General features: G+C 41.7%; 1 protein-coding gene across 9 annotated transcripts in view; it reads right to left on the bottom strand.

Annotated features, from left to right (window-relative positions):
• Positions 1-22,845, bottom strand: part of srpk2 (SRSF protein kinase 2) — a 51,080-nt gene that overhangs the window by 26,949 nt on the left and 1,286 nt on the right. The window contains exon 1 of one of the 9 annotated variants that reach the window (XM_058074963.1): positions 21,149-21,290. The exons of 7 other annotated variants lie outside the window; for them this stretch is intronic. Coding sequence is in view for 1 of the 2 variants with exons in the window: in XM_058074961.1 (XP_057930944.1) it covers positions 15,809-15,846 (38 nt within the window). In the remaining variant the exon portion in view is untranslated. Of the gene's footprint in view, positions 1-15,808; positions 16,425-21,148; positions 21,291-22,845 lie in introns of those variants that run through there. One more of the 9 variants, XM_058074961.1, reaches the window with a different exon arrangement.

Here is a 22,845-nt window from a genome sequence, read left to right as displayed (position 1 = left end):
CACGACATTGCAAGTCACTGCATGAACATCACTAATGCAGCTGCCAATGTTGACATGATTTGTCGGTACATACATATATACCGTCTGTCGAGTATACATTCATATCTACCTTTTTCCGAAGGCTCTGTAACGTAGTCGCAGCGCCCAGAAGGCCAGACTCCATTTCTTCAAGGCCGCACAATTCAACTTATTTTCCATAAGCCAAGACAGAAAGATGGACACATGCAAGAACAACACAGTCTTCCTCTAAGCCCACAGTGTTGAGACTTTGGGTTCTTCCCCGGGTCACATGATGCGGTGACACCCACATGCTAGTGATCCTCCCGAATGCCTCTGTATCTCTGATACAGTATGTGCAATCAAATACTGTACATGCACACAAACATCACATGCAGATCACAAATTCAACACCTACAGGTTAATTGCAAAGCTCCTTCCACACAAAAACACAACCCAAATTAAACGCTTTGATGTTAGTTCCAAAATGTAATGCCTCGTTTATCGTGATTAATTGATAAGTGAATTTCCCAAGTAGAGTTCCTTATTTATAAATGGAATATTTGGGTATTTAGAGCATACAAAACCTTCCAGATACATTTTTTTACATTATGAGAGCCCTCTAGGCATGAAATAACACTGCTATAGTACCCCCCCCCCCTTAAGGGGGCCTTACTTATGGATTCTGTTCAGTACTTCCTGCAGTCATCAGTGTTGTAACAGATCGGGAAGACCTGAGTTCGATTCCCCGCTTGAGCATCTCTGTGTGGCGTTTGCATGTGTGGACCCTTAATCATTTTTATCTCATGTCACTTATACAATTTCTTCTTATAATTTTATGTGTGTTACTCTAGGACAGGGGTCTCAAACGCAATTTACTTGGGGGCCACTGGAGCTCGGGTCTGGGTGAGACTGGGCCACATCAGGTTTTCCAAAAAAAAACAAAAAACGCATTTATTAAAAACAAAAAAAAATTAAAAACTTTGCTTTGGTTCCAATTTTCTACAAGAAAAGCTCTGATAAAACATTCAACTGTTCTCAAATATCTTACTTTTTATTTTTCTACACAAAATAAGATGAAAAATAAATAAACAAATCAAGAATAAAGAAAATAAATCGATCAGTAATAAATAAATATAATAATAATAATAAAATGGCAAATAATAAAAACTTAAGAAACCACATATAGTTGGTGGGTAGACAAATTATTTTTTTCACATTAAAATGAACAAAGCATTATTAGAGCCCTGTAGACATGACAAAACACGACTATAGTCACATTTATACTCTTTTTATTTACAACATATTGCACAACTGCAGGGTCCCCTGCTCTAGGACTTTCATATGATAAAAAAATTTAATCAGATTAATCCGTTTTGAAGTAAATGTTAGCAACTACTCTACAAGAAGCAATGAAGTCTGTAAAATTAAATAATTTTAAAAAAATCAAAAAATTGTTACAACTATAATGATGAAAATTGTAAAATTAATGATGATTATAATAATGGTGATAATAATAACAATAATAATTGTAATAATGATAAAGATTATAATAATAATGATAATAACAACAATAATATGACAATGATATAATAACAGGGGAAAACAAGACTGTGGCATGAACATGATTATATCTTGCAAAAAGGGGTAGGCATTTATAAGCTTTTGCTTCTGCCTACTCCTTTTGGGCTTGTGATCAGATAGTTGAATACAAATGTATATAATGGAAAGTTATATTTTGATTGATGTAAGAAATGCACTGTAATGTTTCATATATTTGCCCAAATAAAATAAAATAAAATAAAAACTACATGGTCCTGTGTGTCCTATTGCATTTGACGTAAAAGTGTTGCATTTCAAAAAAAGAACACCATACCAACAGTAGAATATGGTGGTGGTGGTGTGATGGTCTGCGCAGTTTTGCTGTAGATCTTTGGAAATTGGTCATTTTAAAAGTAGCTCGCAGGCTGAAAAGTTGTGAGCTCCGCTTCCTGATAACCAGGCTAAAGGCAGACACCAACACTCGGATTTACTTGTACCTTGAGGGTTCTGGAGCTGTATCCCATCTAATCATTACAACACTTTTACTTCACAGCCTCATGGCCTCCTCCTCCATGTCAATGAAAACATAAGTTCCCTGGCAGAGGTAATAAGAAAGTGGCTTTGGAAGACCACAACTTCACTTGGCAGGCTGCGTGAAAGGCACATGTGTTTCAGAACAGTTGGAACAGTGTTCTCAAACACAACATGAACAATGTTCTCTCCAGCAGGCTGTGACTCGGTACTGCTGTGTGTGTGTAAATAAAAAGTACAGCCGCTTCTATATGTATGTAAAATGGCATCTTTTCCACATACATCTGCACTACGCAACAAACACCCAAACACACACAAAGACATCATTAACATTCCGCCGCCGGTGACCTAACATCACCCCGCAGCCAGAATCCTATCTCTTCCCTCCCTTCTTCCTTTGTCGTCATCATCACCATCTCTCCCAGAGGCCGTCCTATCTCCCAGTAAACATCTAACACAATCCCCTCCCTCCACCTCCTGTCTCTTCTCACATGGGCAACACATGAAATAGTTCCCCATGGAAGGAGTCTACGATACACCAACCACCCATAGCAGGCTAGGACATTCGAACTGGACACGGACTGAGCAATCGCCATATACTGAAAAATGGATGCAACTTTGCCATTTTCACATTTTGTAAAGCAAAGTATGTTCGCCTACAGAGAACATACTAACTCCTTATTTCTAAAATCACAAATACTTCAACTTGCTGTATAGTTCATCTTCAAACAGCTAAAATAATGCATAAGGCTAAAAATAAGCAATTAGCTAAAAATGTCATCCAATACTTCTCTACAAGAGAGGAGAAATATGATCTCAGGGAAGAAGTACATTTGAAACACTTCTATGCTAGGACTACGTTATGCTAGCCATAGCATTTCAGTATGTGGAATCAAACTATGGAATGGATTGTATGCATTATGCATTATGTCACTGGATGCTCATATCACCGTACATTATTTAAAAACCAAAAAAAAAACAAACAAACAAACAAAAAAAACCTTAAACTGTATTATGGAAAGCAGGAAGTGAACAAATGTATCAGTTACTGATTACCATTACCATTACATGTAGATATGCTAAGACACTTCAAAAGTGCATCTCAGCTTTGTTATATAAAAATATTTAAAGTTTCTTCTCGTAATTTAGAATCACATAATCATGACTTTATTTTCATAATAGTAGGGCTTGTCTTTATCTCCAACCAGCTGTGTTTGTCATAATATTACAACTTTTAAAAATTCAATTTTTTTGTTTTCTTGTCAAATTGTTACCTTCTTTGTTGTCAGAATACAATATTTTTCCTCTTAATATTTTGACTTTATTCTTGTCAGATTGTTTTGTTTTATTTTTCGGACTATTTCAACTTTCTTCGTCTACATTTCGTCTCATAATTTTGACTTTATTCCCACAGAATTTGATTTTCATATTATTATGACTTTGTCTCCAAAGTAATTTTTCAAATAGTACAACTTTATTAGTTGTTTTGTTAGTTTTTCATAATATTACAACTTTTTAACACTAATTTCATTTATTTTCTTTATTTCAACTCTATGCTACTATAATGACGTTATTCTTCCTCAATTAATTCTCGGAAAACTGATTTTTTTTTCTTCTTAAATAAAATAGTAATTTGACTTTATTGTATTTATATTATATGATCATTAGGGCTGTCAATGTTAACACCTTAATGACACATTAACATTCCTTTAATGGCGGCAATTTTTTTGACGACCGATTAATGTTAATCTCCTGTTTGACCCTTGACCCAATCCATAGTTTGATTGAAGTACTCTGTAGCGGAAACTGGAATAAATATTGATGGGAAATGGAGAAAGAAAAGAGTATTTTGATTGGTAAAGTTAGCTTCATGGATAGTTCCGAAATCAATATCCTTTTACATAAAACATTCACACATCGAACCATTTACCACGAAGAGATTTCTCATGAAAAATATTTATAGCTGCGATTAAATGTGATTAATTGTGAGTTAATTGTGGAAACGTGATTACTCACAATCAAATATTTTAATCGATTGACAGCCCTAATTATAGTTTCATGTGTCACGGTCCATTAAAAAACAGCTGTGGGCTGAAAACGGCCTCCCCGGACCACAGTTTGGGCACCCCTGCTTTAGATGTTGAGAAACTGGAAGTGCTGGTCCCAAACACAATAACAAGACCCCATTTGTATTGTGTAATCTTCCACTAGAACAACAAACATATTGTCAAATCAGTGACCCTAATGCTACCTTTGACCCTTACATTGCACCGCGAAAGATCAGGAGCATCGCTATGGAGACATGGCGCACCGCGTGGTAGGGTGTCTTGTTTCCTGTCACTGAGTGTCTGACTCAGTGATTCCCATTACTGATTAACTAGCACTTCATTTTTAATTGAGTCAAGTGGTGGCTCTGCAGTGGCGAGCTCTGCCCATATACATTTATTTTACTGTAGTTCTTTATTGATTTAGATTGTTTTTAAATTAAATTAAATTAAATTAAATTAAATTAAATTAAATTAAATTAAATTAAATTAAATTAAATTAAATTAAATTAAATTAAATTAAATTAAATTAAATTAAATTAAATTAAATTAAATTAAATTAAATTAAATTAAATTAAATTAAATTAAATTAAATTAAATACTGAAAGGGCTCAACTGAGAAAAGAAGGTCATGCATGAAGATTGCTCCATCTTTCTTGAATGAGGACAAAAGGTTTCGAAAAAGGAGGCAGCAGAAGAATAGAAGCCACTCATGTGCTTCTCCGCCGACATGAGAGGATGATAGTCGGAGGGGATGGAGGGGGGGTTGTTTGTAATGGGAGGCGTAATCGAGGCCATGAAGCAAAAGGCAGCAGGGCAGGCAGGCTAGTTTGTTAGCTCGCACCCCGCCACGCTTCATTAGATGTTGTCGTGTTGCAGCTTGGCTGGGTGCTGCCTGTGTGTGTGTGTGTATGTGTGTTTGTGTTTGTGTCTGTGCATGATGTGTGTGCCTGTAGTAATGTGGGTCAGACCAGAGAAGATGGTGGCGGCCACACAACCCCCGTTGTAGCTTCACGCTCTACACATTACAGCGCTTCTCTGGTAACGTTTCTCTTACTGCATGTTAAAAATAGAATACTTCCATAGTAATAGTAGTATAACAAAGATAGTTTGGTTTTATGGGCATGTGCTGCCATGAAGTTTATATTTTGTGCACATAAATCTCGACCCACAAGAATTGTGCTGTCATTGCCGTCTTGGTCGTTCTCTTTAAAAGACCAAACATCTTGTTGAATGAGCTTGCGATGGAACATGGAACCTTGGAACCATGGAACCTCATCGGGCACACTCTACGAGTACCCGGGTGTACTGCCCCAGAGGCAAGAAAGTGTTGTTCGGAGTAGTCAGGAAGTTGTTTGGGAGTCACAAATCCAAGGAATAGCTGCAATAGGTGCAGATTCTGGAAGATCTAGAAAGGTTTCTGTGAGGGTTATTGTGTGTAGCTGCTCTATAGGAGTCCAAAATTACGAAAACAAAAAAGTCAAGTGATAGAACCAAACAAATGACACCTGTGCTGACAAGACACGGGGTGGTCCTCCACCAAAATGGCCCTTACTGGTGCCGACTGCAGCACAATAACCATCAGACGGCATCTGTGGGAAAAGGTTTTCAAAAACCACCTTCAAATCCACAAAACTGCCCGTTTAGACTTTGCCAGGGAGCATCAAACATGGGACATTGAAAGGAGGGAAAAGGTTTTATTCTCTGATGAGAAGAAATGTAACCTTGATGGTCTAGATGGCTTCCAACGTTACTGACATGACAAGGAGATCCCACCTGAGATGTTGATCATGCATCATGATCTGGGGTGCTTTTTCATTCAGTGCAATACTGGAGCTTCAGGTGGTGCAGGGTCGTCAAATGGCGGACGGTTACATGCAGATGTTGTAGTGGACATCCCTCATGACTGAGGGCCCTGGTCTGTATGGTAACAGCTGGGTTCTTCCAACAGTTCCCAATGCTGGCTTGACCAAGGACGTCTTCAGGGACAATAACATGACTCTTTTGGACCATCCCATAGAGAACATTTGGGGATGGATGGCAAGGGAAGTTTATAAAAATGGCCATCACTTCCAGACAGTTGATGAAGCCATCTTCACCACTTGGAGAAATGTTCCCAGTAGCCTCCTGGAGACACTCGCATCAAGCATACCCAGACCAGTTTTTGAAGTGATTAAAAGAAACGGTGGAGCTCCTCACTACTGAGCCCTACTGAGAAATGTCTTTTTTTTGGAAATGGAATGGAATTTTTTGGTCTTAAACTTTTGATCAGCTGACCTGCCTCGTTCAGTTTAATTGTTGTTTTTCAATAAATTACTTTTTCAAAGTGCTTTTTGTGACACTTCTTGCATCTCTACTTAAACCCTCATTAAGATCCAATTGTGCAAAAAGGTACATTCCAGCTATTATTTTATGCATGTATAATGAGAATTATACCTAATAAAAAGTATTTGGGTGTCTGCAACGAAATAATTGTATTATTTCCAATGAGGAAAATTACCTTGGTTTTCATGTTTCAGTTTTGGCCTAACCTTTTGGAAAGAATTAAAGGCGTGGATTAAGTCACACAACATCCTCATCCTCAAAGGCAAAAGACGACACAGGGTGTAGAAAGAAGGCAGTGTGTGATCTCTCTCAACTTGTGTTTCAAGCGGTGTCAAATAAAGGAAAGAGGAGATGGCCTGGAACATTTTAGACCATGTTGGAACAACTCAAATCTTTCAGGTATAAATTGACTGTATTTTCCGACCCATAAGATTCACTGTGTAATAAGACGCATGCTAAAACATACGGTTGAAGCACTGAAGAACGTCGGTTTGAGGCGGAATGCAGCCAGCTTTATTTTCTTGTTCAACATGAAGTCACACTCGTAACTGCGGCAAAACGAGATGCCAAAAATCACAACTAAATACTTCTTCCTACTGCTTGAACCGTCCGGGTGGCAACACCCTCAACTTGAATAGTTCCAGGGTGAATAGTTCTACTATTTAACAACAACTACAACAACAACACAATTGTCCACTCGGTGCGTCATCCATGTTCACGTCAGTTTCGCCATCAAACATGCCGGTTCAGTCATTATTGTCAGAGTCTGTTGTCGTCTAGGTCGTTCTCCCGGCAGCGCCACCGTTACCGTGTCAATTTTGTCATGAAACATGGCGGGTTTCCTCTCATCATTGTCAGAGTCTGTCGTCTGTGGTCGCCGGGTGCTACGTCACTTTGAACGCCTTGTCTTTTGTTAACCCTCCTAGAATGCTAGCAAACTCTCAATTCATGTTGTTGGACCACCCTGAAGGCGTGGCGGACGTTAAGATACATGCTGTGCGTATTCCGTGTAGTTTTCTGATTGGTTTATCGTTGTCAACATAGTATTACGTCCCTGTGTCAGCAGGAAATGGCCTTCACTCAATAAAGCAGAACGCTTACCCAAGTAGAACAACAACTTTACAGATTTTAAGTGCGATTTTAAGTGCGACTTATAGTGTCGAAAATATGGTACTTTGGTCCCTCCATCCTTCACTTCATTACCTTCTGTCCTTTTCTTTTTCTCCCTTTTAAGATCCTCTCTTCACCCTTCACCTGAACGCCACTCTCTTTAAAAAACACACTGATTGAAGTGTGTTGACAGAGCATACACAATTATTCAGGGTGGATCAAAGGCAACGCGGTTAGCCCAACGCCTCGAACGCCTAACGCTTACCTGTTTATTTACTAAGACCTGTGAGAAAGAATCTTTCTCTTGGAAATTAATAAGGTATCTATCCATATCTAAAAAAAATATCTTAAGAAATCCTGGAATATTGGCGCCTTAATAGTCCCGACAGCATTTCTTCGCCTGTGCTTGTCATTCTGAATGCAGTTAGAGAAAAAAATCTGTAATTCTTCTTTTAAATAGCAAAAAGGCAAACAAAGACAATTGCTTGCTTTCAACACAACACGGCCACAGACAAGTGGATATTGGCGAAGGGTGCAACCATACATGCATTCGGCAAAACCGTAACCTGAAAACAATAATTTGGGCGTATCGTTACACCCCTACCTCACACATGGGGCATCCCTGCCTTTGTTATGACTCTGATAGGACCTCAAAAGCCGGAATATTGCCAGTTCGTCTTTGCCCACACAGAATAGCGACACATGAAGATGAATGGGTCCCTTTCAGGGCTCTGAACCCTCAAAGGCGATCCCTCTGCAGACTTTACCATCCATATCATCTCTCTTGTTCTCTTTTTTTTAAATCCAACTCCATCCATTTGCCTCAGCACTCATAAATCATCCAATCGGTTGAGCCTTACCATTGGCAAACATGGTCCTGCACATCCCAGCAGAAGAACTCAAGACCAGTTTGCAAATATTTGCCTGTAAGCGTCTCCAGCGCAGACGGAGATGTAGCTGAGAGAATTACCCGCAAAAAGACACACCGGAAATAACGTTTGATCATTAGGAGTGGTTAACACTAGCCATCAACCAATATGTTTTTTTCTGGGACGATACCGATTTTAAGAAGTGGCAAGTCCATACACCGGTGACTAACCTTTACCCAAGTTTTGTACGATAAACCATGCCTTTCGGCAAGTGTCAACATCGGTGAGTACTTTGAAGTCCTGGTAAGCACCGCACGACGTGTAAGTCAGATACACTATATACGACCTGACCGTTCATACTGCAGTCACATCGGATCTATATCCACGTACAAATGAGGCCTTAAAAAAAAATCGGAATTGTGCAATGACATGGAAAAAAAATGAGATGCAGGTCAAATCGGAATTGAACATAGCCTTTAAGAGATGAACTTGTTTCATGTTCGTAGCTGGCAAAAATGCATTCTTCGTAATGGATACTTATTATAAAGTATCTGGCTCATCCCTAGTAGTGTGCATCCTACTCTCTACTCCAACCACATCTTACTTTGGTGATGGCCAAAGACAAAATACTCCAAATACAACAAGCTGCCTAGATAAAACAGCTTGTTTTATCAAAACAAATGAATCTGTAACTGCAACACAACGAGCGTTCCGTTTGCACATGCTCGAAACACCATCTTGTTATGCAGGGGTGCTCACACTTTTTCAGCATGCGAGCTACTTTTAAAATGACCGAGTCAAAATGATCTACCCACTACAAAAATGCAAAACATCTATTTATTTTCAAATGTATTGAGGATTATTTGTACGTACAATGTATGTTGATGTACCTTACATAACCAAATGAGCCAATATTGCAAAACACACATAATTAACTATTAACATTTTTTGTAATTACCTGAGTTTACTTTGATGACTTGCACTGAATTGAACCAGCCAGGGATGCATAGTCCGGAAAGTAGCTGCTGATAGCCAGCCTCAAGCACACTTCCAAATGTTTATCAGTCATGGATAATATCCGTATCATAATATCCGTATAATATTCCATATCCGTATGGAAGTGATATGTTTTTTGCCTTTTTACTTGGTCCAGCTCCTTCACTCATTTTAGTGACCATAAACTTTAGCGAGGGCTTAAAATCTCGCAATTCGCCGACTAACTTAGCACTTTGCATCGTTGTTTACGCATGAGCGGTGACCTAAAGGTCAAAATTCGTTTGATTTGATTGGTCGCCCGAAGGGCAACATTCAGTTGTCATCTGAATGGCTGCCCTGTATATCAATCAAGTGACGGCATTGATGCGAGGATGATATTTTTTTAATGTCACGCCGCGATCGACCAGTACCACCTCCGCGATCGACCAGTAGCTCGCGATCGACTTAATGAGCACCCCTGTTGTTATGGGTTACCAACTTTAGAGCTACTGGATCTGCATTGGAACCAAAATCAACCTGCCGACCTCCCACCGCCAGAACTGATTTCATTTTTAAAACATAATGAAACAGAATGGCATTGCATGAAAATGTTTTTACTTTATTTGCCTTTTATTTAACCTCTGAATGTGTCAGATCATTTTGCCTGACTCATTAGACATATGCTCCAAGAACTGCTAAGTTCCACTCATTTTGCTTGATGGAGTCCATTTTTTTCACCAATCTTGCTCATATTTCACACGCATGTGCTTGTCAGTCTACTAAATATGTGTACCAAATTTCACAGCGATTCTCCAAAACTAGCTCAAGTTACAGCGGGTAATTTGGAGCGCAGCATTGGGCTGTGTGAAAGATTTTCAGGTCAGATTTGGGGGTCTAATAACAGCGCCGCCATGTGGTTTATTTATCAGAAAAATAATATCACAGGCAACACAACAGCAAGGCATGTTTTGACACATTTTGCAAGTTGCGGTTCAGGACTAGAACTGCTTGCACAGGCACATCCAGTCATAGATGGCTGTAAGCTACACTATTATCGGAATATCATCAGTTTTAAGTGAACCAAGCCTCATTTTTCAAATGTAAACCGTAAAAGTTATATAAATACTTTTGGGACTCCCCGTGGTCATACTAGTAATAGTATTGTAGAGGTTAAAAGCTCATGCAAACACCTTGCTGCCCGTGAAGTAGCCGTGCAGAGCGGAGCCGACAAACACTGAGCTGTGTTGTTATTCGATACGTTGGACGGCCGTCATGACTATGAGTGTACTCTTGGCCCATGCCGGCCGTGCAACAATGGGCCGCTGCTTTAACTCTTAATTACAGTCAGACGACTGCGAGTCGACACAATGTAGGGATGGAAAGACGAGACTTGATTATGCCGTGACACGTATTCTGACAATTCCTTGCAATTTGATTGACATTGAAGCTGCTGTTTGTCTGAAAACGCGCATAAGGGATGAAAGAAACATGGGAAACTCTTCTAAATATCAGAGATGTTCTATATTGGCTTTTTTTTTTTAATCGATATAGACATTGGCAGTACTGGAAAGTTTGGAAAGTTGCACATTTTGTACATCCCTATAAGACCAAACTAATGTGCAAAGGCTGAAAAGCTGGACTAATTCATTTATTTTCTGCCGCTTTTTCCTCACTAGGGGGTGCTGGAGCCTATCCCAGCTGTCTTCGGGCAAGAGGCGGGATACACCCTGGACTGGTGGCCAGCCAATCACAGGGCACATATAGACAAACAACCATTCACACTCACATTCATACCTATGGACAATTTGGAGTCGCCAATTAACCTAGCATGTTTTTGGAATATGCCGAGGGTGGAATTGAACCCTGGAATTGAACCCTGGTCTCCTAGCTGTAAGGTTTGCGCGCTAACCACTAGACCGCCGTGCCGCCCCTAATTCAATCAGTGAAATGATAAACTGGGCTCATTCCGCACGTCACGCATGAATGCAGCACAAAGGAATGGACTTCGGACTTTGACTTGTACGGCGCTTTTTCTAACTTCAATGTAGCCAACGTTTTACCACATTCGCCTTTTGATGACGCAGCAGTACAAAAAACTTGCCCAAGGATACTTTAACATGGTCTCGGGAGGATGGAGAATCAAACTAGCAAACTTCAGGTTGGGAGACCACCCCTCCCCCACCTGAACCAACAATGTAATCATTCAGATTTACTTATAGAACAACATGCCGCACTGTCTCCTTCCTTCTCCTCGCACGTTGAGGCGTTCAGGCGCACTAGTGATTTTGAGTGTTGGTCGCTAACTGTTTTTCATTTTTATTCACGTAGCCCAGGTGGCAATTGGCGTACCCCAGTTTGGTTATGCATTCATTCATTCATTTTCTGCCGCTTTTCCTCACGAGGGCCGCGGGGGTGCTGGAGCCTATCCCAGCTGTCTGGACTGGTGGCCAGCCAATCACAGGGCACATATAGACAAACAACCATTCACACTCACATTCATACCTATGGACAATTAGGAGTGGCCAATTAACCTTTTTGGAATGTGGGAGGAAACCGGAGTACCCGGAGAAAACCCACGCATGCACGGGGAGAACATGCAAACTCCACACAGAGATAGCCGAGGGTGGAATTGAACCCTGGTCTTCTAGCTGTGAGGTCTGCGGGCTAACCACTAGTCCGCCGTGCTGCTCCTAATTCAATCAGTGAAATGATAAACTGGGCTCATTCCGCACGTCACGCATGAAACTAGGATGGGGAATCAAACTAGTAAACTTCAGGTTGGAAGACCACCCCTCCCCCACCTGAACCAACAAAGTAATCATTCAGATTTACTTATATAAAAACATCCTTCCTGCTGCGGTCTCCTTGCACATTGAGGCGTTCAGGCGCACTAGTGATTTTGAGGGTTAGGCGTATTTTTATTCACGTACCCCCTGTGGCAATTGGCGTACCCCAGTTTGGGAACCACTGCTCTTGAGATTATGCAATAAAGTGTAAATCAATCTACCTATATTGATAACATGAATATCTGCATATGAAGGGGCCTGGCGTGCGGTTGGCTGGATTGTGGCGGCATATCCGCCTGATTGTACTTGGCACGCCATCGGAGGCTACCTGAGTCATCCTGTCTGCTCGTCCGCCCGGGGCGCTCGTCAAGTCGAGATCTTTCATCGCTAGCACGCTTCAAGAAGGAAGAGTGTGGCAGTGTTCCACTTGCATCTGAGTGGAGTAAATACTCCGACTGCAAGGTTCGACGCCTTCAGGAGTCACTGTTGGTACATATTACGCTCAGGAAGTGAGCTATGGAAAAAAGGGGCGATTAAATAAGCTCTGCTTCTTCCTACTCAGGTTTGATGATGTAAACATGTGATGTACTTGGGAAGTACAAAAGTTTGATTTGAAAACAATGAGTGTGCTGCAAATGGCTTCAACTTAAAAAAACAAGGGCATTGATCTTGGGAATGAAGCTAGCGCGTGCGTTGGTGAGATGTTCCGTCATTACTGTCTTTGTTATGAAGTCCAGCAGCTGAGAATGTTCAATTACCCGCTTTGTTGGCGTGCGGCTGACAATGCCTTGTGACTGCAGCTAGTTGTGCTTCACGCCACACATGCAAACTAGCCTCATTGTCCAGCGAATACGCGGTGCTGAGGGGCGCTGCTAACGTTGACGCACAGTGACAATCTTGCTGCGTAAGCTCCTGCGCCGTTGAGACTGACCATGTGTGGCAGTGGATGGAGGATTGCATGGACTACACTAGGGGTCTGTTGAAGCCATTTTTTTTTCACAGCAAATTGCATCAAACAGACTAGCTTATATGAATATCAAATGGAATGAAAGCCTGCACACCAGCCTGTTGTTTCAATATAATATTATATCTTGTTTTATATTATATATATATTATAATATCGTGGCACTCAAATAGCATTTAAAAGAAAATGGGACCACATTTCACATCCATAATATAAGGTTTGACTGTACAAACAATGCTCAAGTTAAATAAACTTGCACCGGCTGCACGATGTAAAGTGGTTAGCGTGCAGGCCACACAGCTAGGAGACCCAGGTTCGATTCCCTGTGTGGGCATCAGGAAATGAATGGATGGAAACCTGCACCGGTTTCTCTGAAAACATTTTGGTTTGTTTCTTTCGGCTTTTTCCTGATTCCGGAGTCGGGGCAGCGGATTTTCCGATCCGTGTACTAATTTATTCTTGAGCACTTTATATTCCAGATGCCGTTCCTGACGAATACCAATGATGCTCACTAGTGGTTCGAACCCAGGACATTAGCTCGGAAAATAATATATATAAATAACAACTTAATAAGTGTCTCTTTAACAAAAAACTGCAATAGTAGCTGATATTGGGATTTGCCATTTGGTGATGGCTGTTAACTATACAATACTTACATTTCTCTAAGGCAGTGTTTTTCAACCTTTTTTGAGCCATGGCACGTTTTTTACATTGGAAAAATCTTGTGGCACACCACTAACCAAAAATGTTACAAAATATCGGAGGAACAAGGTAGGTGTTGCCACACGGACCAATATTACATTGCTCTGCCAGTCTTTACACCACAGACACTCCACAGTAGCCACGTTTTTACATCACCACTTTTTCTCTTTCCCAATGACCTTTCGGGAATCAATGGTATCCATGGAAAGGAATATTCCAATCTCTTGTCTACATGCACTGTGAAAATCAACCAGAATAGTCAATAGGGCATGCCCAGTAAAACGTAAACATCAACATCAGGTGATACCGGCTTCCCCGAGTTTTTCTTTCACTTGTTGGAATAACTCCGTATTGCCAGTTTTTTGTCTGTCCAGTCTTGAAATTTAGTTTGCATCAAAAACAAACTTTGCTTAGTCCAGTGCCGATTGCTGGCCTCCATTTTTAAAAGTGAAGAACGTCTGGATCTGCGTGTTACGTCATATCTGAGCATGCGCTGAAAGAACGCACCCGGGATCAATTTAAACAGGAAAAGATCAAATTCAATCTTGCTAATATTTTATAATTAAACTCAGGACATGTTTTATATAGATATATATTTTCTCTTTTAATAAAAGTGGACTTGTGAATGGCGTATAGAAGGGTTTAGATTCTGTTTCACAGATGGCGCTAATGCACACGAAAGCTGCTTGCCAACCGCCAATAAACAACAGAAGAAGAAAAACACCACGAAGAAGAAGAAGACACCCTGACAACTTTCCGTTTGAGCGGGTACAAGATACCTCAATCGGATTGGTTAAAGGAATATTCCATCCCTGTTCAATTCTTTCCGTTTGAACAAATAAACCAAAGTGAATTGGAATATTTGGGTCCATGTATACTATTGACATAATGGCTATTGACATAATATTTGCAAATGATGATTAATAAATGTTAATTATAAAAAGTGATATTGGATAATTCCTCATGGTACACCTGACGGTTTCTCAAGGTACACTAGTGTGCCGCGGCACAGTGGTTGAAAATCACTGAACTATACAATACTTACATTTCTCTAAGGTGTATGTATGTATGTTAGTGCCAGCAACTCATACAGTGGTTTGTACAGATGAGTGAATCAATAAACAACTTATCTAACCTTTGCATGTACTTTTGGTGTAAACTCATCACCAGCATTAACCCTGACTCTCTTTACGGCTAGGGCAACATTGGTTCTATATGGTGGCTGTGCTATGCAATATACTGTGTTGTCAAAGACAGCTACATGTTCTTCATCTCCACAAGTTGCTATGACTTTTCACATTTCTCTCTCCAATTATCGCCTGTTTCCGATTAGCAGTGTCCGCTATGTGCTTGAGGTAAATTTTGTTCCCAAGGAAGAAGCAAATACAGTGTTGTGAGCTAGAAATAGCTTGGTAAACACAGCTTTTACTTAAAAGCTGCTAACGTTCTTGTAAACATCAAAAGGTCAATGATCCACTCATAGCCTGAAGCCTCAAAGTTGTCGTCAGTGCTAACAAAATGAACCCAAGATAAATGGACGGCTGTTTTAAGACGCACAATTGTCCAAACGTGAAGGTTGTGTTCACTGAAGACCAGGTCTGAATACGTCTACGTGACGGTTGTGTGACTGACAGGTGATTTGGGATCGTCACCAGCCCTCCATGACCCTGAAGTGGATAAGTAGGATATAGAAAATGGATGGTGTGTGTGTGTGTGTGTGTGAGGCAAAGCGGTTGTGTAAGGATGCTCCATTTCAGCAGCAGCATGCAACACTCATCCACTGCATTGTTTTGGATTCTGGCTGTGACCCAGACAATGGCAGAACCCAAGCAGGCCATCCGTGAAGACGAGAAGAAGGCGGCCCGGAGCATGCAAGGTGCATATAGCGAACATGAGGCGCTCTGAAAGGAGGACATGCTGGCAACACACAAGGAAGCAGGAGGAGGAGGAGGAGGAGGTTACCTTTCCGGGGACGAGGATTTCTCCGAGTTCACTGACATGAGCGGAACCTGTGAGCCGCTCGCTGGCCGAGGGACCGAAATCGAACAGAGGAGGCGCCTTTTTTATCCTCTCCCGGTGTTTGGATGTTGCTGATGTGTCTGAGTGAAAGGAGAGGAGAGGGTTACTGTCTCCCCCCTCCTCCTCCTCCTCCTCTTCTTCCTCCTCCTTCTCCTGCGTGGCTCTGTCCTCTTTCTCCAAGTAGGATGGAGGACAAAAACCAGCTGATGGCGAGACTTTTAATGTCAGAGGCGCCCTTTGCCACCTTCCTCCCTTCCTTTCCTTCCTTCCTTCGCCTCCTTCACCTTGCCTCGGTCACTCCAGTCCTCCTGCCCTCCCTTCCCCGTCCTCCAAGGCCGGGCCACCTGAGGCGATGGAAAGGAGACAAAAAGGTCCGTCCAGGTCCAAGTGTGTGTTTGTGTGTGTCTGCGTAGCCGTGCTCGGCTGTCCGAGTGTGTGTGGCTGCCTCTCTCAGGCCTTCTGCAGCTCTGCACAACAACAGAGCCCAGAGCCTGGCGGAACATTCCACTGCGTGCGCGTGCAGAGGGGTGTCGCCTTGTGACAGCAACAGGGAAATAAATGCATTTTTCCTTCTGGCGCACTCGCTCTCCCCTACCCTCCCTTCCTTTCCTAGTCCCTCCCCCACCTCTCTCACTTCCCAATTGCCTTATTACGACATCCTGTATCTCAGGGCAACGCTACACAGATCTGCCTCACTCCCCCTCCCTCCCCCTCCCTCCGTAGCTTCTTCTCCAAACCTCATTTCCATCCCTGCCTTTTTTTGGAAACCGCTCCAATAAGTGCAGTTCCTCCGAGCAGATGGCTCTGCTTCTACATGAGTGATCAGTCGCCAGAGGGCGCACCATGATGGAGTGTGTGTGGGGGGTGGGGGGGGGGGGGTCTGTCTCGATCCCTCGGTCTGACCTCAATATTAGCGTGTGGGTGCACGGATGCATAGATTTCTCTATATGTAGCTGCGTGAGTGTGCATGGGGAATTGCACAGTGGGGAGGCTGCAAGAGGTATTCTAAGGATACAGCTGGAAAGTACATCAAAGGGTGTACAAAGTGCGGGCCAGGGCCATTTGCGGCTCACAGCTTGTTGTTTTTATTGCCCCATGGCATACTCGAAAAATAAAATTAAGCACGAAATCTAAAATAAAAATGAATAAAAAAGGTGATACTAATGCGTGGTACCTCGGTTAACGTCTGCACTAACGTGCCATACGGAAAAAGACGCGTGGGATCAAGGCAGAGGATGCGTCATGTCCCCTCTGTTAGCTAATATTTTCCCAGATGATAGAGGCAGTGTAGGGCGTCTACGCCATGATACACAAACTAAATTTCATAGGTGCACAGTGCGGAAAATTTGGGCCAAGTGGACGCTGCACGGAGACCAAAATAACATTCCAAAATAACATCCGGTTTCCTTGCACTGCCATCTTGGATCAAACGCCCAAGATGAAATCTGCCAATATTTGCACATGATCAGCAATTCTATGTGGGTTGCGGGCCATTTTAGGACAAAAGCGTTTGTTTATATCAGAGCTGTAGAGATACACAACGTTACAAATACATGGACCATACCAAGACAAGGGCGCAAGACCTCTGAATTTTACGGCTTAAAAGAGAATACCATATCATTTCAGAGTCTATCAACCTGACAGCAAATCCAGGGGAAAATATTACATTTATAAATAAAGAACCCTATTTTGCAGAAATTCACGTATCACGGTCGGGGCTTCAACCGATTAAATGCGATGAATGAGGGATACTGCACTAACAAAAACATGTGACACGTCACGTCAAAGTGGGCCAGCAATTAATTCATTTATCACCCACTTAACAGTTAACCACATGCTTGAAAAACAAGGTCATCACTATTTTATACTACAATCACAAAACGGCAGCAAATTGCAAAAAAAAAACACTTTACAATAAAGGTACACAAAATGACAGTAGTTAATGAGAAACAAATTTACCTAACCCGAACCACGACTCGTTCCTCAGTAACTACTCTAAATGTATGTGCTTAGTCATTAGTTCCTGTGCAACTACTATATGTTTGTGGTTTGCTTTCCCACACAAAAGGATGCCATTTTTGCCCCTTTTCCACTCTAACTGGTTTGGAGCTTTTTGGCGCTGGTTATTTGGTGCTTTGCTTTTCCATTGTCATGGTTACACAGTTGGTTTGAATTTCAGGGTCTTTTTTGGTTCAACTCTCACTCCAAAAGCTTGCTGGGCTGAGTGAGCAAACCGTTGCATAATGAGGAGGCAGACTTTACCTATAATAAAGTCTGCGAATTACCTCCATTTTATTACAGTGCATTGAGGTAGTAATAAAACATAATATTGTTTTTTATATATATGTTATTTTGATGACATATACAGTAATTATTTGTAAAAATATTTCCCAAAATATACATGATTTAATATTACATGATAGTACAAAAAGTTCTACCTACTCAAATGCCTCAAGACTAACATTAAAAGATATAAATATATTTGAAGACCGTACTATAATAATAAACACATTAAATTGTGTGGAACCAGCTGATATAAAAGGGAAAAAAACTTTGTCATAATAATTGTGTTCTCCAAACTGCTATTAGTTAACCAATGACTCCCTTAATAGTGGATGGCAGTGGAAGAAATAATAGGATGTAATATTTCCACTTTAAAGGCCTAACCAGATCATTTGGTGGCTGTCGGTTGTCACGCTGCTTTTTGAATTCCCTCCTGTGTACATGCGAGGAGCATCTTTGTAAGCATTTCTTGGGTCAGGCTAGGTCAGGTCGCAGAGGGGTGGGGGGGGGGGTGCCGTTTGGGGACACTGCCCAAGTGATGAGGGCAGATTATTCAGGAGGAGAAATGCCAACTTAAGAAGCCCAGAATACATACACTCCATCAAACACACACACACACATTTAAAGGCAGTCTATCAGCAAGGCTATCAACGTGCAAATTCAAAGGATGCTCTCTAAATGGCGATGGAGCCAAAGCAGACTAAGAAAGAAGGGGGAGAAGTGAGGGAGGGAAGGCAGAATTGGAGTGGGGGAAGATGATGACTCTCATGAGCAGATATATTTTCGGAGCAAGTATTGAGGCTGCCGCGAGCTATCTTTAAGCGGCCTATTTCTCCATATTGCCTGGTGGATGGAGGCTGGCTGTAAGGGAAGAGAGAGGAGGATGCATACACATCATCCTGGATGAACAAAGCAGCAATGAATCAAAGATACTACACTGAAAGGGAGGATGCTCCTTTTTTAAAAACAGCGGATGTGCTCGTGTCAGCAGCTGTAAACACCACCCTCAAGTGGAAAAATGCACACGCGCACAAAACGCTGGGCGCAATTACGCGTGTTCGGTAATTCGGATCAATTGACATATCGACGACCTGCCTGAGTAGCCATTTTTATGCAGTAGGTAGGCAGCCGTCTTTGGATCACCTGATTGTACTATGATGACACACGACAAGCGCTATCAGTGGTGTTTTTGTTCAATAACATTAGGGATATGGTACAAATAGAACATACAGAAGAATCATTTTACTGTGTTTTATACCTCAGCTAGCCTTGTCATATCAAATATAGACCTCTATAAAATGCAAGCATAATCTGGGTCACCAAAATATTGTTCACAGTGAGTTAAATCTGCAGGATACATTTAATCCACTTGGTGGAGCTCACCCCCCTCCCTCTCTAGTTTGCATTGTGAGACTACAAGGTGACATTCTAGTAGGTCCAACTTTGTCATTTAAACCTTTACTTCCAGGACATCCATCTACTGAGTGACATAAGAGCTTACACGGCTCATTGCTGACCCCTAATGGTCACTAGGAGAACTGCAATCACAAAGGACTACTGCAAAAGGCAAAATCTTCCCACTTTTCCCCCCTCATACTGTACTTTTTACATAATATTGTAATGAGTAAATATGCTGTAATGGTAAAAACTACTATAAAATAACTATAATAGAAACATTGGGCAGCAGATGCAGTGCTAGTTGGGACAGACTGTCCTTTTCACAATAAAAGCAGCCTTGCTTAAAAACAAACTGATGGGTTGTGAAGGACACACACACACACTTAGGAGCCGACATTGCAAGTTTGATGCTGTGTGTGTGTTTGGGGGGGTGGAGGGAATATTGACTTTGTTGTTCCTGAGCCTGCATTCATGGTTAATTGGAATGGATAGAAGGGAATTTTTAAATCAAGGCGGTCTGATCAATGAAACAAGGTGATACAAGATTTCTCTCAGAAATGTACTGTTTGACACAACAGTGGAACTAATTGTTATTGGGGGAGACTTAGTAGACAATTTCCGGAAGACAGCAAAAACTCCAACACGGAATGCGGCGCCAAAAGCCACACTGATAGTAGCAAAGCCATAATGGAGGCAGGATGATAGATTTATGATAGTGCCTTTTAGCCATGGGAATCGTGAGCCTTTTTTCTGTATCGTCTGAGTGAAAGGCACCAACATGGAATGGGAAGACTAAGTCCAACCACCCCCGGAATTATGTCAATTTCCCATCTGTGTGAAAAGCCCCGTCACGAAATGGGGACGAAAAGTCCACCAACACAAATTTCATAGTCATAATGGAGGACGCGGGATGGCTGTGTTGCCAATATCGCAATATTGTCTTTTTCCTGTGCCTCGTCTGTGTGAAAAGCACAGATATGGAATGGGCGGACAAAATCCACCCCAAAATTTTCAGGCTTCAGAACTAGATCAGAGACATGACAGGGATGGCTGTGTTGCCAATTTTCAGGCTTGCCAAATTTTCAGGCTTCAGAGCTAAGGACCTAGGACCTACATGGAATGGGGAGACCAGGTCTACCCAGTAATCTTCAGGCTTCAGAAGTAATATCAAGAGTGTAATATCTGCTGCAACTGTTGCTACACCTATTTTATATGTCATTGATGTCACTCTGGGTTCTGTGTAAAAGGCACTTCCGTGTTGGCTCTTCAGTTATCACTCTGATGCAGCAATTTTGTGGGTTAAGAGTCTGCTTGTTTACATAAGACACAGTTTTGGATTTGTTCTGAAATTCTGAATGAGTTTCACGGGTTGGCAGCGACCAGCAGAGGACTAACTGGAAGTCAGAAATGGGGGGATATTTGTTGTGTTGTACCATGTGCACCAAAAATACACACTTAAAGGGGATGGAGTGAGGTTCCCCAAGCTATAGCAAAGTTAGCATGCCAATAGCGCTAAACTGAGCAATGTAGGAATACTAAAAACGACTACTGTAGATCATAACATTGTTTTGAAAGTATTTCTGAAGGGTGCAGTCAACTTACCCCCCTGGGACAGGCGTTCTTACAAAAGAGAGCCGATCATCAAAATTTATGAGCGCAATCGCTCCTCATTTGTCCCAAGTAGCGACTCAGACTGGAGACTGAAAGAAGGCTCGCTGTGTTATTATGACCACTGGCCTGCTAGAGACGGTGTTTCTACGGCAACAGGCACAACAGACACACACACAGCAACACGCATGGTGGGACGTTATTTTAGGGAGCGGTCTAAAGACAGTGAAGACAGCAGGGATTAGGTAGGTATAAGTGAACTAAATAGGATATTCAAAAAATACAAAGTTTGTTGGTTTAAGTCTGTTTGACGATCTCAGGGGTGTCCACATTTTTTTCCAGCGAGGGCCACATTAATATTTTGTAAAGTTATGCTAAAAAGTTATGTTTTTTTCCCCAAAAAAATTGAGCATATTTCAGCCTTCTCACATCCTACTTCCTTTTCCTGACCCCTCCACTTGCCCAAGGTCAAAGGTCATATGTCTTTTCAATGCTGTCTAAGGCAATGCCGGTAACATGTTTTTTCTTGTAGTATTACAACTTTGGTGTAATATTTTACTTTATTCTCAAAATCTCATATTATTTTAATACTGTGATGGAACGGTCATTGCCTGAAAAAAATTTGATTTTTTTTTTTTTTGGCACATTTTTTTTCATTGGGACATTTTTGGTCCCAAGGAACAAATATGTCGTTTTGGGGGGGTATTATTCGGCATGGAATTCTAGACTATTAACCTAAATAATGGGAACACAATGGGAACATAATGAGGTCCCCCCCCCCCCCCAGTGGGGCGCGTGGAATTGCCAGGGGGGTCGCGAGAGGTTTCATTTTCTACCAACATGTACAAATATATAGTACTTAACATGCAATTCATATTAACTCATATTAACTCTCTCACAAGATCTCAGTGTATAGACTGGTCATATATCTCATCTCGTTTCATATTATCTACATACTGTATTGTATATAACTCCGGGAAAAAACTGTTGATTTTGTTAATACTTGGGTTGTTTATATTGTTTATTTTTCTATATTGTGTATTTTGTACTGCTTAACTGACTCTGTACTCTTGCTGCTGTGCAATACAAATTTCCCCACTGAGGGACGAATAAAGGCATATCTTAATCTTAATTCGGCTCCTGAATACGCTGCTTTCCAACCCACGCACACGCGGAGAGAACATGCAAACTCCACACAGAGATGTCAAACGGGGAATCGAACCGTAAATCATCCCGTGCTGTATATTTCTAACAAACAGGTGTTGGAGGTGGAGGACGGGGGTGTTCCAGCACATACCGACACAACTAGCGGGGCTGACCACACTGATGAATGCTTCCTGTGGGTGCCAGTGTGTGACGTCTCGCCAATCACATCTCGCCATAAAAGAAAGAGCCCCCACTCACTCGCTCTTGCACTCCCAATTCGCATGCACTTTACACAACCACTGCAGACAGTCGTATTTTTCCCCTAGACCACACACACACACACAAACACACAACAGCGAGAATCGATTGTGACATTTAAAGCTACGGAAACAATGGCTGACACATTTGCAAATATGATTAATCTTGCAAAAAAACAATGGCCCTTGGAGACTCTGGCATGAAGTGCTTTAAAGAGAGCTGCAAATGTTCTGCCCACTTCCACACATATGCACGCACCCGTAAGCACCCCCCCCTCCCACCCAGCA

The sequence above is a fragment of the Doryrhamphus excisus genome, chromosome 6 (genome assembly GCF_030265055.1).
Source record: "Doryrhamphus excisus isolate RoL2022-K1 chromosome 6, RoL_Dexc_1.0, whole genome shotgun sequence".
Classification (NCBI taxonomy): Eukaryota; Metazoa; Chordata; class Actinopteri; order Syngnathiformes; family Syngnathidae; genus Doryrhamphus; species Doryrhamphus excisus.
This window is presented reverse-complemented; position numbering and strand designations above follow the sequence as displayed.